General features: G+C 41.1%; 1 protein-coding gene across 2 annotated transcripts in view; it reads right to left on the bottom strand.

The window, feature by feature from the left end:
• Window positions 1–13,873, bottom strand: part of COL2A1 (collagen type II alpha 1 chain) — a 78,914-nt gene that overhangs the window by 19,611 nt on the left and 45,430 nt on the right. For both annotated transcript variants that reach the window (XM_026673938.2, XM_087956447.1), the window contains 15 exons: window positions 13,036–13,089; window positions 12,097–12,195; window positions 10,270–10,323; window positions 8,492–8,545; window positions 7,533–7,586; window positions 6,696–6,749; window positions 5,515–5,559; window positions 5,287–5,385; window positions 4,568–4,675; window positions 4,042–4,095; window positions 2,698–2,751; window positions 2,172–2,225; window positions 1,444–1,497; window positions 1,213–1,320; window positions 494–547 (listed from right to left, as the gene is read on the bottom strand). In XM_026673938.2, the coding sequence (XP_026529723.2) occupies window positions 494–547; window positions 1,213–1,320; window positions 1,444–1,497; window positions 2,172–2,225; window positions 2,698–2,751; window positions 4,042–4,095; window positions 4,568–4,675; window positions 5,287–5,385; window positions 5,515–5,559; window positions 6,696–6,749; window positions 7,533–7,586; window positions 8,492–8,545; window positions 10,270–10,323; window positions 12,097–12,195; window positions 13,036–13,089 (999 nt within the window). The remainder of the gene's footprint in view (window positions 1–493; window positions 548–1,212; window positions 1,321–1,443; window positions 1,498–2,171; window positions 2,226–2,697; window positions 2,752–4,041; window positions 4,096–4,567; window positions 4,676–5,286; window positions 5,386–5,514; window positions 5,560–6,695; window positions 6,750–7,532; window positions 7,587–8,491; window positions 8,546–10,269; window positions 10,324–12,096; window positions 12,196–13,035; window positions 13,090–13,873) is intronic.

The following is a 13,873-nucleotide window of genomic DNA, read 5'->3' as shown; positions in this document are numbered from 1 at the left end:
TTCGTCTTCTGGGATGGTTTTTAACAGGCCTGTAGCTTCCTTCTAAGTATTTAATCAAGTCCAACACTGCTTAGATTTTTTTTTTTTTTTAGATCAGTCCAGATTGAGCAGTACTGCCATCTAGAGGGCAACTGTGACATGACATTGGTAAAGCATCTTTTTGTGCCACCATTATTTTTGTGCACATAAAAGAGTCTACATAAAAGATGTGGAATCCCTTTTGTCTTTTCATTAATCTTCAGTTTTGACATAGGTTAGAATAAAAGTGGAAAGGGTGTCCCCTGAGGTTATTCTTCAGATACCAGCTACAAAGCCAAGTAGCTGATAATTCCCCTTATCGTTACCCACATTATTTGAAAGTGTGGTGTCCCAGCACACCTCATTCACATTAGTAGTAGAGATGCCATAAAGAAAAGCTTTGAACAATGAACATTAATACTACGCTTTTGGCCTGCATGGGGGAAAAAAAGCAATCGATTCACCAAATACTCACTGAGGGTCCTTGTGCACCACGAGCTCCTTTTGGACCCGTCACGCCAGTTGGACCCTATTGAAAAACAAAATGAAAACAGGAAATCGGGATGTTTTTCATGCACCTTTCATCACTGGTCTACGTAGCATCGCTCTAACCAGCAGCAACTAGCCGTCCCTAGTTCTTTCACTCCCTCTGGTGGACCTCCCAGCGTTCAGAAGCTATGCCTCTGGCACTATTGGGCATAGTACTAACTTCATGGACAATGTTCTAAACCTGTGTGTACTTTTGGGTTAGCAGCTGGAAAATCCATGCTTTACAAACTCTGTTTGCGTGTCAGAGGTGGCATTCAGCAGGTTCTGGCCAGTTCTGGAGAACCAGTACCGGAAATTTTGAGTAGTTCGGAGAACCGGCAAATATCATCTTTGACTGGCCCCGCCCCCATCTATTCTCTGCCTCCCGAGTCCCAGCTGATTGGCTGGGTCTTCTTTTGTTGTCCTGCACAGGAGAATGGAGCTGGAAAGCAGGTTAGTGGGGTGGGGAAGGAATAGGGATTTTGCAGTAACCTTCCCCCAGGAGTGAGGAGGGAATGGAGATTTTGCAGTATCCTTCCCCTGCCACGCCCACCAAGCCACGCCCACCAAGTCATGCCCACAGAACTGGTAGTAAAAAATTTTTGAATCCTACCACTGATGTGTGTGTGTGTGCATGCTTTCAATTCAGAAAGTGGTTTCACTGACCTGTGGACCGGGAGCACCAGATGGCCCTTGTGGACCAGGGGATCCAGCATCTCCTTTCTGGCCAGATTCACCTTGCTCGCCTTTAGCACCAGGCTGGCCATCAGCACCCTGCATCGGGGAGAAAAGTGGGAGAGGCCGGGGGGGCGGGGCGGAAGAAATCCACAATGATGAGACATCAGGAGCGATTGGAGCATTTAAATATTAGACGTGTGACTGTCATGTGATACTCACAGGGGGGCCAGCGAACCCAGCAGGGCCAGGAGGCCCGGTTTCTCCACGCTCACCCTGAAACAGAAAGAGCAGTCGGAAATGGAAAGGAGCCAAGGTCGCACACCTCAAACTGGCCACAGTTGGCCAATTTCTGTAGCCACAGAGGCAGTTCTGTTTTCTAGAGGCAAGTCCAGGGACAGGATCTCTCCAGCTGTTCCACAGATAATAGGGTCTGTAATAAGGTTGTGGGACCCAACAGCTACGCTTCCTACGGCTCAGGCATTATATAGCAATTGTTTAGGAACACACTGTTTCCTAAGATGTTCTCAGGGATCTTGCAAATTATCTTTTCCGAACAGCCCCACAGGGTAGCTCGGTAGCACTGTGTGTTCTTTTTAAGATGCTGCTGCTATTCTGCATTAATGCAAGAGTGAGCGGCTTCTCCTTTCTACAACTTGGAGAAATTCATGAGTTATCAGCTAGTCTCCAACTGGCTTTTCCAAATGCTAATCAAAACAGCCAGAGCCTTCCGAGTTGATCTCTACATAGTATGATAGGGGAGGCCATTTTCTCTTCATATGAAAACAATCCCATAAAAGTACATCTACATTTGTTCCTATGCTGCCCGTCAGAGTTTCAGTAGTTTTCCTATTAGGATTTCTACAATGATGTGGGCCTACTTGAATCTCTTCCCCCGTTTACTCCCAACAAAACTTCACTGGAAGGTTTCACGACGACAGCAAACTTACAGGGGCACCACGAGTACCGGCTGCTCCACTTGGGCCAGCGGGGCCTGTTTCACCCTGCATGGACAGAAAGGAGATAAAAGTAAGACCATGGAGTGTTTGTTGCTGGAAGAGAATCTCTTCCGTCACTGGCAAAGGCGGTAGCTCAGAACACAATATGGCGGGGGTCTCCAACCTTGGCGACTTTAAGCCTGGCGGACTTCAACTCCCAGAATTCCCCAGCCAGCAAAGCTCAATTCTGACTGGCTCAAGGTTGACTCCGCCTTCCATCCCTCCAAGGTCAGTAAAATGAGGACCCAGGTTGTTGGGGGCAATAGGCTGACTCTGTAAACTGCTTAGAGCAGGCTGAAAAGCACTCTGAAGCTGTATGTCAGTCTAAGTGCTATTGCTAATCCACAGTCACACCCCAAATTCTTAGTGTCAGGTGATAGGCAATATTACTATCGAAGCAGAATTATTCAGAGAACTTACATGCGGCCTCTGGCTGTCTACCTGCCACAATGACCTAACACGAGACAGGACCTCTTACCTTCTCTCCGCTAGGGCCAGCAGGACCGGTAGGACCAATGGGACCACTCAAGCCCTGACAATGGAGAAAATAAAGAGTTAGATGGGCTAATAGAAAGCAAGATCAAAGGTATCCCAACCTTGTGTTCATATCCTCACCTGTTACTAAAATATGTGCAAATCAAACTAGTGACTTCCTTCATTCATATCACCCTTTTCCCTTGAATCTGTCCATTTACCTTACAATTCAAAGCCATTCTACACACAAAAACTGCACAAAACACAATGCTTGAATTAAGTTATATTGAATTTTCTTTAGCGTTGTCAGTCTTCTTCCGCCTGATCTAATGGCCCACTAGAATGGTAAACATTTTTCTTAGCTAGTTATTCCCAGCTTTTTTCTAATTTAATACTGTTGGCATATCAACCGCAGCATGTGGGTTTGGATCTCGGTCTCAGTTCACCACGGTTGCCTCTGTGTCCTTCCATATCATGTCATCTAATACGGTTAAGGAATGAACAGAGGCAGTGCAGCTGTGCAACACCAAGCATGGCAGTAAAATACTGAACAAGATTTGGGAACTAAATCCTGTTCATGGCCAACTCCAGTCCTCCATCTAGTTCAGCATGTTGGAAAACATGAGAATAAAAGGCTTAGATTGGGAGGCCAGGATGTTGTCCATAAAAGCTCCCATCTCCTGATGCCATTCCTCCATAAAGGAGAAGATGAGATGCTACCATCACAGCCTGTATCCTCCTGGAGTATTATCCCATTTCAACACTGCCAATGTGCCTTCATTTGGAATTGAACATACTGGGCAACCAACCGTTGTTTAGCACGCTAAGCACTTGTGACTTAATTCTAAAACTTTAAACCTTAACTAAGCCTTTATTTTTTCATTGATCCTTTATTGGGGATTTGGGTCTTCTCTCTATTGGAGAAAACAAGATGCTACCATCACAGAGGGTATCCTCTTGCTTAGAGAAAACACAGGACAACTCCGGAGTAAATTATCTAAGAGTGGTTGGATGGTAAGGAGGGTTGACTCTGAAAAGGGCAAGAAGACTTGTTCAGTAAGAACATGTCACTCAGTAAGAGAAGCTTCATCACACACATATACACACATGCACGCATGCACCAGTTTTAACGGTATTAGAATATCCTGCAGTTTAATCTATTTTAGTTAAGCTCTCTGTTAGATAAATAGGTATTGTCCAGGCTTCTGGACTTTGGCACTAAGGAAAGTCTAGCATTATAGACCAATACGTTACATATTCCCTCTCCCCACCAGCCGTCCGCTTATTTCATTAAATAAAGTTTTTGCTGCCTTAAGAGGAGAGAAATTGATTTCTGCCATGGACATACTCGGCTGCCATCTTTGCCAGGAGCACCTTCTGGGCCTTTCTCACCAGCATCACCCTGTTGGGAAAAGGCCAAAGAAATAACGACAGTAAGTAGTCCATCTCAACTTGGAACTCTGATTGCTTAAGATTGTGATGTTTCTGCTGTTGTCTATTGTTTTTAATTTTATGAAACTTTAAGAAAACTTTATTTTAAAAAAATTAGTGTTATTATTTAAAAAAAAACATATAAATGAAACAGCAATATAACTTTTTCACTATAATGCCGCTGTAAATAAAAACCCATAATTAAAAAAAAACCTAACCTTTTTATAAAATGAAGATAACATTTTAAAACGTTTTACTAAACTGTACAGAGAATTTAAACAAAAAAAACAAAGAGGAAAAAAACAACATAGGAAACTGGGGGAAATTTTAAAAAACATTACAGGTAATCAACAAAACCCAACAGGTTAAAAAAAATAACAGCACGTCCAATTCCTGACAATAAGGTGCTACGAACTTTTACGGAACATCGCTACCATACTTACCCTGTCTCCCTTTGGTCCAGGAATACCTCCCGCTCCTCTCTCACCGGGCATTCCCTGCAGACCTGGGGGGCCTTGAGCTCCAGGAGGCCCAGCGGGACCAGCTGCACCCTAGGCAAGAAAAACAATACGGGTCACAATACGGAACTGCATTAGGTAATAGTCAGAGGAGAGCCAGCTGGATGTAGTGGTTAAAGCAGGGGTGTCCAACCTTGGCCACTTTAAGACTTGTGGACTTCAACTCCCAGAATTCTCAGCCAGCAAAGCTGGCTGAGGAATTCTGGGAGTTGAAGTCCACAAGTCTTAAAGTGGCTGAGGTTGACACCCCTGGGTTAAAGCAACAAGCTAGAACCTGGGAGTTCTAGTCCTGCCTTAAGGCACAAAGCCAGCTAGGTTATCCTGGGCAAGTCTTTCTCTCTCAGCTCAAGAAGGGAGGCAATGGCAAACTTGCCCCCCCCCAAAAAAAAATTGCAGGGAACTGAAGTGGTCTTCTCCAACCTGGTGCTTTCCAGACGGGCTAGATTTCAACGTCCAATTCACACTGACGAAAGAATCGTGGGACTTGATTAAACACTTCTGCTGGGTACCAGCTGGGGAAAGCTCTTCTAGAAGAGTCGAATACCACTTTTTTGGAGGGTGGGGGTGGGGTTTGGCAGCCACTAGGTGGCAAAACGTGTCAGCTTCATTACAGAGTAAGAAAAGAAGGCAAAGAAGCAGCCTACCTTGGGTCCATCAGTACCAGGGGTGCCGGGAAGCCCTCGAGCACCACCCAAGCCTTGGGCACCTGCAGGTCCACGTTCTCCTGGGAAGCCGCGTTCACCCTAGAAGGGAGAGATTTTCCTTTAGTGCCACTGAGATTCTACACAGAGAAGTAGTGAGCCAAGCGGCCATTTCAGCAGCTCCACTTATGAGTATGTTCAGAGGCTCAAATTTAACTGTAGGTGACTTACTCGGGGACCAACAAGACCAGGAGTACCAGCTTCTCCAGGAACACCCTGAAACCAAAACAAAAGAGTTAAAAACAGAAGGAGATGGAAAGAAGCTACCAATGTACCTTCCTAAAACTTAGCACTCCCTATTAGCCATTAAGAAATATAGCAAGCTAAAAAAAAAACAAAATCCATAGATTCTGCACTGGATACCTACTGAATTTCTCATTAGTGATTCAGTATTCCTATTAACAGTAGCAGGCGGTTCCTTGGCTACCTTGAAATATCTAATTTACTTTTCATACTGAAAACCTGCTGGTTGAATATAAGCAGCTTTTCGGGGGGTATTTTAGTCAACATTCTCCTTAATTCTTCTGCTGCTGATGTCGTTATGAGGATGATGTTTATTACTCTATTATTATTACTCTTCCTCCATCACCACACTCAAGATTGGAAGCATTATATATCAGTAATGTAACCTCTACATCTTAGTTTCTGATACAACACCCACAAGTTTTTTTTTACTTCTGCCAGATAAAACTCGCACTGCGACTTCATTCAGACTCAATGAATAGGTCTGCGACTTCATTCAGACTCAATCTCTATAGGTCTTCAAACATAAGTTGGATGGTTATCTAGCAGAGATTTCCTAGTAGACCCTGCACTGAGCAGGTGATTGAACAAAATGCTATCTAGAGTCCATTGCAACCTCTGTAATATTATCCTGTACAGACACAAGTTTATCAGCCTGGGGATATTCAGCATGCAAACACAGAATGCCCAGGGCAAACTAATATACTTCTTGAAGTGTATTTTTTCATCGGAAAAAAATGATTTCATAAGAAACTCATCTCAGTGTCACTGCAGAATTCTGCAATTCTATTGTTTTGCTTAGCTGCTACTGAATGATTTATAATCCATCGAGATCAGGAGAGATCAAGTTACCACCCCACCCATCAAAAAGTTGCTTTTCCAGAAGAATTCTTTTGTTGCACCTGACCACTACCCTTAGAGACTATTTAACTAGTGTGTTCTGAAAGATGTACAGTACATGTATTATCCCCAACTCAATGGCAGTTCAACCTACTTCCACATCTAGAAGCTATTTTGAACCTATAGAAAAGACGTAGGAAAGACTGCACGTCATACTGGTAAGTATCTATGTTGTATGTACTAAATGGGTATTAATATTTATTACTTACTTGGTCACCTGGTTTTCCACCTTCACCTGGAGGGCCTGGTGGGCCTGGGAGTCCCTGAAAGCAAGAAGTTATTTTGGTATTAAGAAGTCTCGCTTCATTCTCTTCACGAAGTAACACTCTGATCCAGTGAAGAAAGAGGACTTTTAGATCCAAAGGAACAGGCATTAATTTATTATCAAACATGAAGTGAGTCTACTACTGGACTTGGACAATAGTATCCCCCTATCTAGATGATGGGACAACTATGGATACATTCCTGTTGTGGTTCTCAAACATCTGCAACAAAATCTACACCTGCCTACCTGAGCACCTCTGATTAATTCTCTCTCTTCCAGAGTTTTTTTTTCTGTGCAAACCGTGAGGAATATAAGCCTTTGGGATATGCCAGGAATCCAGCTGAGTCCAGGAAAAGAGGTGATAGACAGACTAAATAAAAATAGTGCTTTCCTTGTTGCCTCCCTAGTACCTGTTAAAATTATTTGGCAGGAAGTTATCGTCAACAAATGCAACCCTGAAAACATATATACATCTTTGAGGAACCAGATAAAATTTAAAATTATAGACAGGTTGCAGGTGCTTTCAGCAGGAATTGGGTAGTCTTTTCCTTAGGCCTGTGTCTATTTATACTCCCCTGGACAAGCAGATTTAATTGCTAGGACTGGTGTGTGTGTGTGTGAGGGAATGTCCTCCAGCATGGTAGTGAAGGCTTGGAATATAATTTTTCTTATGTGTATCCATATTTATCCATTTCATGTATTCATAACTATGTTTATACTTATAACTATTATAATCGCTTGACAAAATAAATAAATAAAATAAATAAATTGCTGTACTTACTTGGAATCCAGATGGTCCAGGCGCACCCTGTTCACCTCTCTCTCCAACAGCCCCCTGCAAATATCATCATCATCATCATCATCATCAAAAACAACAACAACACTGTGAGCCTAACAAGAAGTGGAAAGAGATAACTCATGTAAGCCAAAGTCAGAGATTACCTAAATATTACTTACAGTTATGTCTTATTAAATGGATTCATATTGTCTTCCATAATAGACCCCCCACCACCAATGCATCTCCTACGCTAATGGAAATCCCTGAATTTCAATATGTTCTTTGTATAGGCGTTGTATTGAGCCCTCAGCAATACAACACCAAGTTCTATTACTCATTACTAATGAATTCTATGGTCCTGCTGTGATCATCACCATCTTCTTCCATAGCTTCGTTTCCTACTTTGCTGCAAAGTTCACTTTCGATCCATAAGCTAGAGCTCTTCCCATATTTTTCATAGTGAAACCACAGAATTCGCACACGAGTAATAGAAACTGATGTTCTACTGCTGAGGACTCAACACTTAAGTGTGATATAGCGTTTGAACTATGGAGACTGGGTTAAAATTCATCCGTTTATTGGGAGAACATGGGCCAATCTCAGCCTAATCTATCCCACAAGACTTTTGCAAGGATAAAGTGGATTATGAAGAAAACCAGATGTGACCCTTTGAGACGTTTACAGGAAAAAACCAGATATAAATATAATAAAGAAATAAACGTTACTCATGAAGAATACGCTCCCTGCAAATAAAAGAGAATGAACGAAAAACTAATTTTGTAATCTGCTAATCTAATCTGCTGAGTGATCGCTTTCTGATCATAACAAGCCAAAAGAAAATCCTGCTGATCCTCATAAAAGCTCTCTAAACTTAGGAAAAGATAGGATTTTGATTTTGCCTCCTTTCTGTAATGATTGTACCCAGGCACCCTCCAAAAAATATAAAAAAAGCAAATACTCACAGCAGGTCCTGGTGGTCCAGCTGCTCCCGTCTCACCATCTTTGCCAGGAAGACCCTGAGAGAAACAAGTGCAGACAAAAAGCCTTCATTGATCACATCAACTCCCCTTCCGTTATCCCTTAGCTATAAGCAGCTAATAATCCTTGCTCAAGGAAGAGGGAGGAGGGAGAGGGAGGAGGGAGAGGGGGAGGGGGAGGAGGAGGAGAAAAAAATTTAACCCTTCTTTGGGGGGGGTTTAATGCATATTTCTGGAATCTCTGCCTTCTGTTCTTTTAATAATTCTCAAAGATGAAAATGTTCGTTCAGACATATATGTCAAGATTTGCCAAAATGCTACAAAATTTTGTAACTTTTGGAAAAATCTAGGATTGCTGCTTCTTGCTCCTCCTTGCTGAGAGTAGTAGGAACTCCAAAGTGTGCAGCTAGTGATAATAAAAGTGTGGCACAAATGCACTTCACCATTGTACTCGTTGGCATTAGTTGCTCTGTGCGTAAGTAAAATGTTTAAGAGAGGAAGGAGACCCGGAGACATGCCACCTATATGTTGAGGCTTCTAAAGCATGTGCATAATTATTAAAATCTTCCAATACTGCAACTCTGAACAAACAAAATGGCTTTTCAAATAGTTCAAGGTTCTGCATATCTTTCCAGATCGTTCTAGAAAACTTTATGTTTCATTGTTAGAAATTGGGTTGATGAGTTTCCTTGTAAATACACTTGTAGGAAACTTAAAAAGAACAAAGAACAGTTTTACTTACATGGAGAAAAATCAGAGGTGGGTATTCAGCAGGTTCCGACCAGTTACTGGAGAACCGGTAGTGGAAATTTTGAGCAGTTACTGGAGAACCGGCAAATACCGCCTCTGACTGGAGATTTTACAGTATCCTTCCCCTGCCACACCCATCAAGCCATGCCCATAGAACCGGTAGTAAAAAAATTTGAATCCCACCACTGAGAAAAATGGAACACTGAATTGTATAAATAGTTTAAATGTGCTTCTGTACCAGCACCGATTTTTTTTGCACAGTTGTTCGTGAGAATTATTCCCCAAAATCTCTCATCTTTGCAATTCAGCACCTAAGTCAGGGGTGGGATTCTACCAGTTCGCACCTATTCACTAGAACTGGTTGTTAACATTCTAAGCAGTTCGGAGAACCAGTTGTTAGAAGAAATTACTGGCCTAATCCTGTAAGGAAGGCAGGAAGGAAACATTCTGGTGTTGCTTACAGAAACTGCCTCTCCATTAACCCTTATTACATTCTTGGCAGGACTAGACTTCTTGTCTCAGGAACGTCTCTGGAGTTTTTTTCCCTCTCCTTTGCTGGTACTTTGCTTGTGTGGATTGACCATTCAAAGTTACAATGGCACTGAAAAAAGTGACTTATGACCATTTTTCACACTTATGACTGTTGCAGCATCACCAGTCATGAGAGGCCAGGTGAGGAGATGCGTGCCTCGATGTGAGTGATATTGAGTTGGCCACGCCCAGCCAATAACATGACCACCAACCCACGCCCACCAGCTAAGACACACCCACAGAACCGGTTGTTAAAAAATTTGAATCCCACCTCTGACATAGGTTCTCAGCTAACATCTGATTTACACAAATGTGGAAAAGAAGGGAAGAAGAAGATAGTCTCTTCTCTGAGAAGACATGACGAAACTGAGATGTTTTTACATCTCAGGTGCAGCTGGGCTTTTTAACTTTTTAAAGGAAGTACAGTACGTAAATAAACAGAAAAGGGCTTTTTAACAGTAGAAGATGCAGAATAAACTTACTCGTAATCCAGGAGCACCAGGTAGCCCCTTCTCACCAGCTTTACCAGCTTCACCCTAAATAGAAAGAGGAACAAAATAACTTATAAGCATATTTTAATAAAGATAAAAGGTCCCGTTGGGAGAACCTCTAATTTTTAAACTCGGTGTCCCCCCTTCTTACTCTTTCTCCACTGTTATAATGAGATATAGTGTTTTATAGCAGCGGTCGCCAAACGGTGGCCATGAGAAAATTTTGGTGGGCTGCAGAGAAATCTCACCCCCAGAGCACCCCCACAAAGCAATTAATCCAGGCTGCACAGAAACACAAGGCTGCACCGCCCACATGGCCCGCGGGAATCCTCCCCACCCACTCACTCTTTACCTGGCAAATTTGCCTGCTAAATTGCAACTTTTCTGACCATCAGCTGTTCTGCTGTGCTGGGAGATTTAGATTAGCTAGGAAGCAGGAAATGGTTGCATTTCTTGCTTTCTAGCTAGTCTTTAGATCTTCGGCTCTGCTTTTAAGCACAGTCGAACCTCCCTTAGCACTGAAGGTTCTATTATTCAGTGCAAACTCACGGCAAGCAAATTTTATGTGACAGACAATGGCAGATAGATAGATCACTGAATGATTCTGTGAGCAACTCAATCTGCCTGCCTGCCTGATTTTGGGTAAAAGTTGCTCTTTTTTTTATAAAAAATTCAATATTTATATACATATTTGTAATATTTACATACAAGCCATGCCCAACCAGTCACATGACCACCAAGCCACACCCACAAATTAGACCACGCCCACAGAACCGGTTAGTGGTCCCTGGGATTTAAAATTATGAGTTTGGTGGCCCGAGGTCCAGGAGGTTGGCGATCCCTGTTTTATAGGATTGCAGTAACTGCCTGAGAGAAGACGAAATGATACGAGAAGAAAACAGGAGTTAATTTTTTATTTATGGGACTTAAGGATGGTTGGGAGGAAAAAATATATAGAATTGATTTATCTTATTATGGTTAAATAATGCATTCTTATTTCCGGTGATTTTGAATAGTTATCTGGACTGAATAGTGGTTGTTTTTTTTAAAAAAAAATGTCTAATGGGATAATAGTTCTTGTTAGGCAAATAATGAGTTATTAATTTTGATAATGTTTGATACTTTTTTATTTCTTTTTTGTAACATTTAATTGTTAAAAGAGAGAGAAAGAAAACAGACTAAATGGGAAAGGGCTATATATTTATATTAGATATTTTTGTTAATTTATATTAAATATTTGCTGATTAATAATAAGAGAGCTGAAGATTTAAAACTGAGTTTATAGAAAATAGGATGAGGTATGGAATAAAGAGTTATCTGGTTATATTTTAAGGCACAGTGATGAGTTGTTAATTAAAGTACTTCTGAGGAGGGTGGTTTGCAAGAAACTAAAAGAAATGTAATTTTGATTTTGGGATTTGATGATTAGATGGACCAACGGAAATAATGTAGGATATTGTTAATTTTAGAGTAAGAATTGGATGTATTTCTTATCTATAGCTGTATCAAAGAGAGCGGGAAGCCATTTTTTTCCTTTACTTTTTCCACAACTTTTATCTTGCTCTTGGTATGATTCTTTTTTTTTCTTGCTTCTTTACTTTTTAATCATGTAATAAAATCGTATTTTTAAAAAAGGACTACAGTAGCTACCCAAATTGGGGAGAGCAGAAAAAGTATGGTAAATAAGTGGAAATGTTGGCTAAGTTGGAGAAGTCAAGAGATCTTTCTGTTAGCTGCCCAAATGTCATACTTGCTCCCTATTTCCCTTCAAAAATTGCCCGGGTCCTGCTTCTAAGAGTCAAATACAGCTTCACTTACATTAGCACCTTTGGGGCCTGGGAAACCCATGACCCCAGGCTGACCACGAGCCCCTTGAGGACCAGGTGGGCCTGGTCGTCCATCTTCACCCGGAGCACCCTAGAGAGAGGGAGAAAGGCAAAGACCAGTAAATGGCAAGCCACTACAGACCTAGCTGGGTAGAAATGCTAACTTGACCTGGAAAAGAGGCTGCTTGTTTTATTAACCTGTTTTTAATAGGTCAGTGTAAAATTGATCTATATAATGATATTCATTCACCCTTCATGCCTTTTTTGTTGTACAGTGATGGGATCATGTCCCCTATGAAAGTATTTAAAGTGTTATTGTGGTCTAGAAGTAAAAATGTTGGATTAGGAGTGGGAAGTCACAAGTTCTAGGCCACCATTAGCTATGGAATTGGATAACAGTACTTTTTCTTAGCCCAACCTATCCACAAATCTGCTATTGTGGGGATAAAACTAATAAGAGATTTCCCTATAAACTACACTGAGATCTGGAAGAAAGATGGAATACAAATCTGACTAATAACACTATTAAGAATAGCCACAATTGACTCACCAAGTATATAAATATATATTCTCATATAAATATATTTTTCTGCAGGTTCATGTGCTATGCTAATATGGCTCATTGGCTTAATATAGTGGCTTAAAGCCTCCAATGTGGTTTATAAATCAGGCTGACTTAGTACGTTGTGGAAACATGGATGTGTGTGGTTTAGTCAATGAACTATGTGTAAGCAAACAATGGCTTCGTGCAATATGTGAAACAGGTCACAGCTTTAAATCCAACTTTGGTATTTTTTAAAATTCTCCACACAAGTTAACACAAAGGAAATGTTTGCAATTCTACCTCATTTTATCATCAAAGTCCTCTATCTTAACCATGTCCTCAAATATTCTGCATGCCACAAGAGGAAAAGTACAGAATTTCACTTACAGATGGACCAACTTTGCCTTGAGCACCAGCATCTCCAGGACGACCAGTGAGGCCCTAGTAACAAGAGGTTTTATATATATATATAAAAAGGAAATTAAGATAGTTTCGGATTTCTTCAAGTGTTGCCAAGAAAATTAATTCTGATTTAATTTACCCAGTGCTTTCATTGTCTCAAACTTTAGGAACAGTAGCTGAAGCAATATGCCCAAGATAACTGGCTGAAAGATTGCAGAGCCTGTTTCTTTCTTTCTTTCTTTCTTTCTTTCTTTCTTTCTTTCTTTCTTTCTTTCTTTCTTTCTTTCTTTCTTTCTTTCTTTCTTTCTTTCTTTCTTTCTTTCTTTCTTTCTTTCTTTCTTTCTCTTTTCCATCCATCCACCCATATCTATCTATCTATCTATCTATCTATCTATCTATCTATCTATCTATCTATCTATCTATCTATCTATCTATCTATCAATGCTCTGTCTTACATATTGGCAAAAAAAATCAGAAAATAAAATACAAGCTGAATAGTCAAGATCTTGTTGATGACCCAAGCTCTGTAAAGGACCTTGGAATACTCACCTCTAATGATCTAAGTGCTAGAGCCCACTGCAACTACATAGCCAAAAAGGCATTAAGAGTTGTTAACCTAATCCTACGTAGCGTTTTCTCTGGTAATATCACACTACTAACCAGAGCATACAAAACATTTGCTAGACCAATACTCGAATACAGTTCATCAGTCTGGAACCCACATTACGTATCTGATATTAGCACAATTGAGAAAGTCCAGAAATATTTCACAAGAAGAGTTCTCCACTCCTCTACTCGTTGTAGAATACCTTATGCCACCAGA

The sequence above is a fragment of the Notechis scutatus genome, chromosome 2 (genome assembly GCF_049901735.1).
Source record: "Notechis scutatus isolate UNSWTSFEM ecotype Mainland chromosome 2, rNotScu1.2, whole genome shotgun sequence".
Taxonomy (NCBI): domain Eukaryota; kingdom Metazoa; phylum Chordata; class Lepidosauria; order Squamata; family Elapidae; genus Notechis; species Notechis scutatus.
Note: the sequence above shows the minus strand (reverse complement) of the source record. Positions and strands in the feature narration are given on the sequence as shown.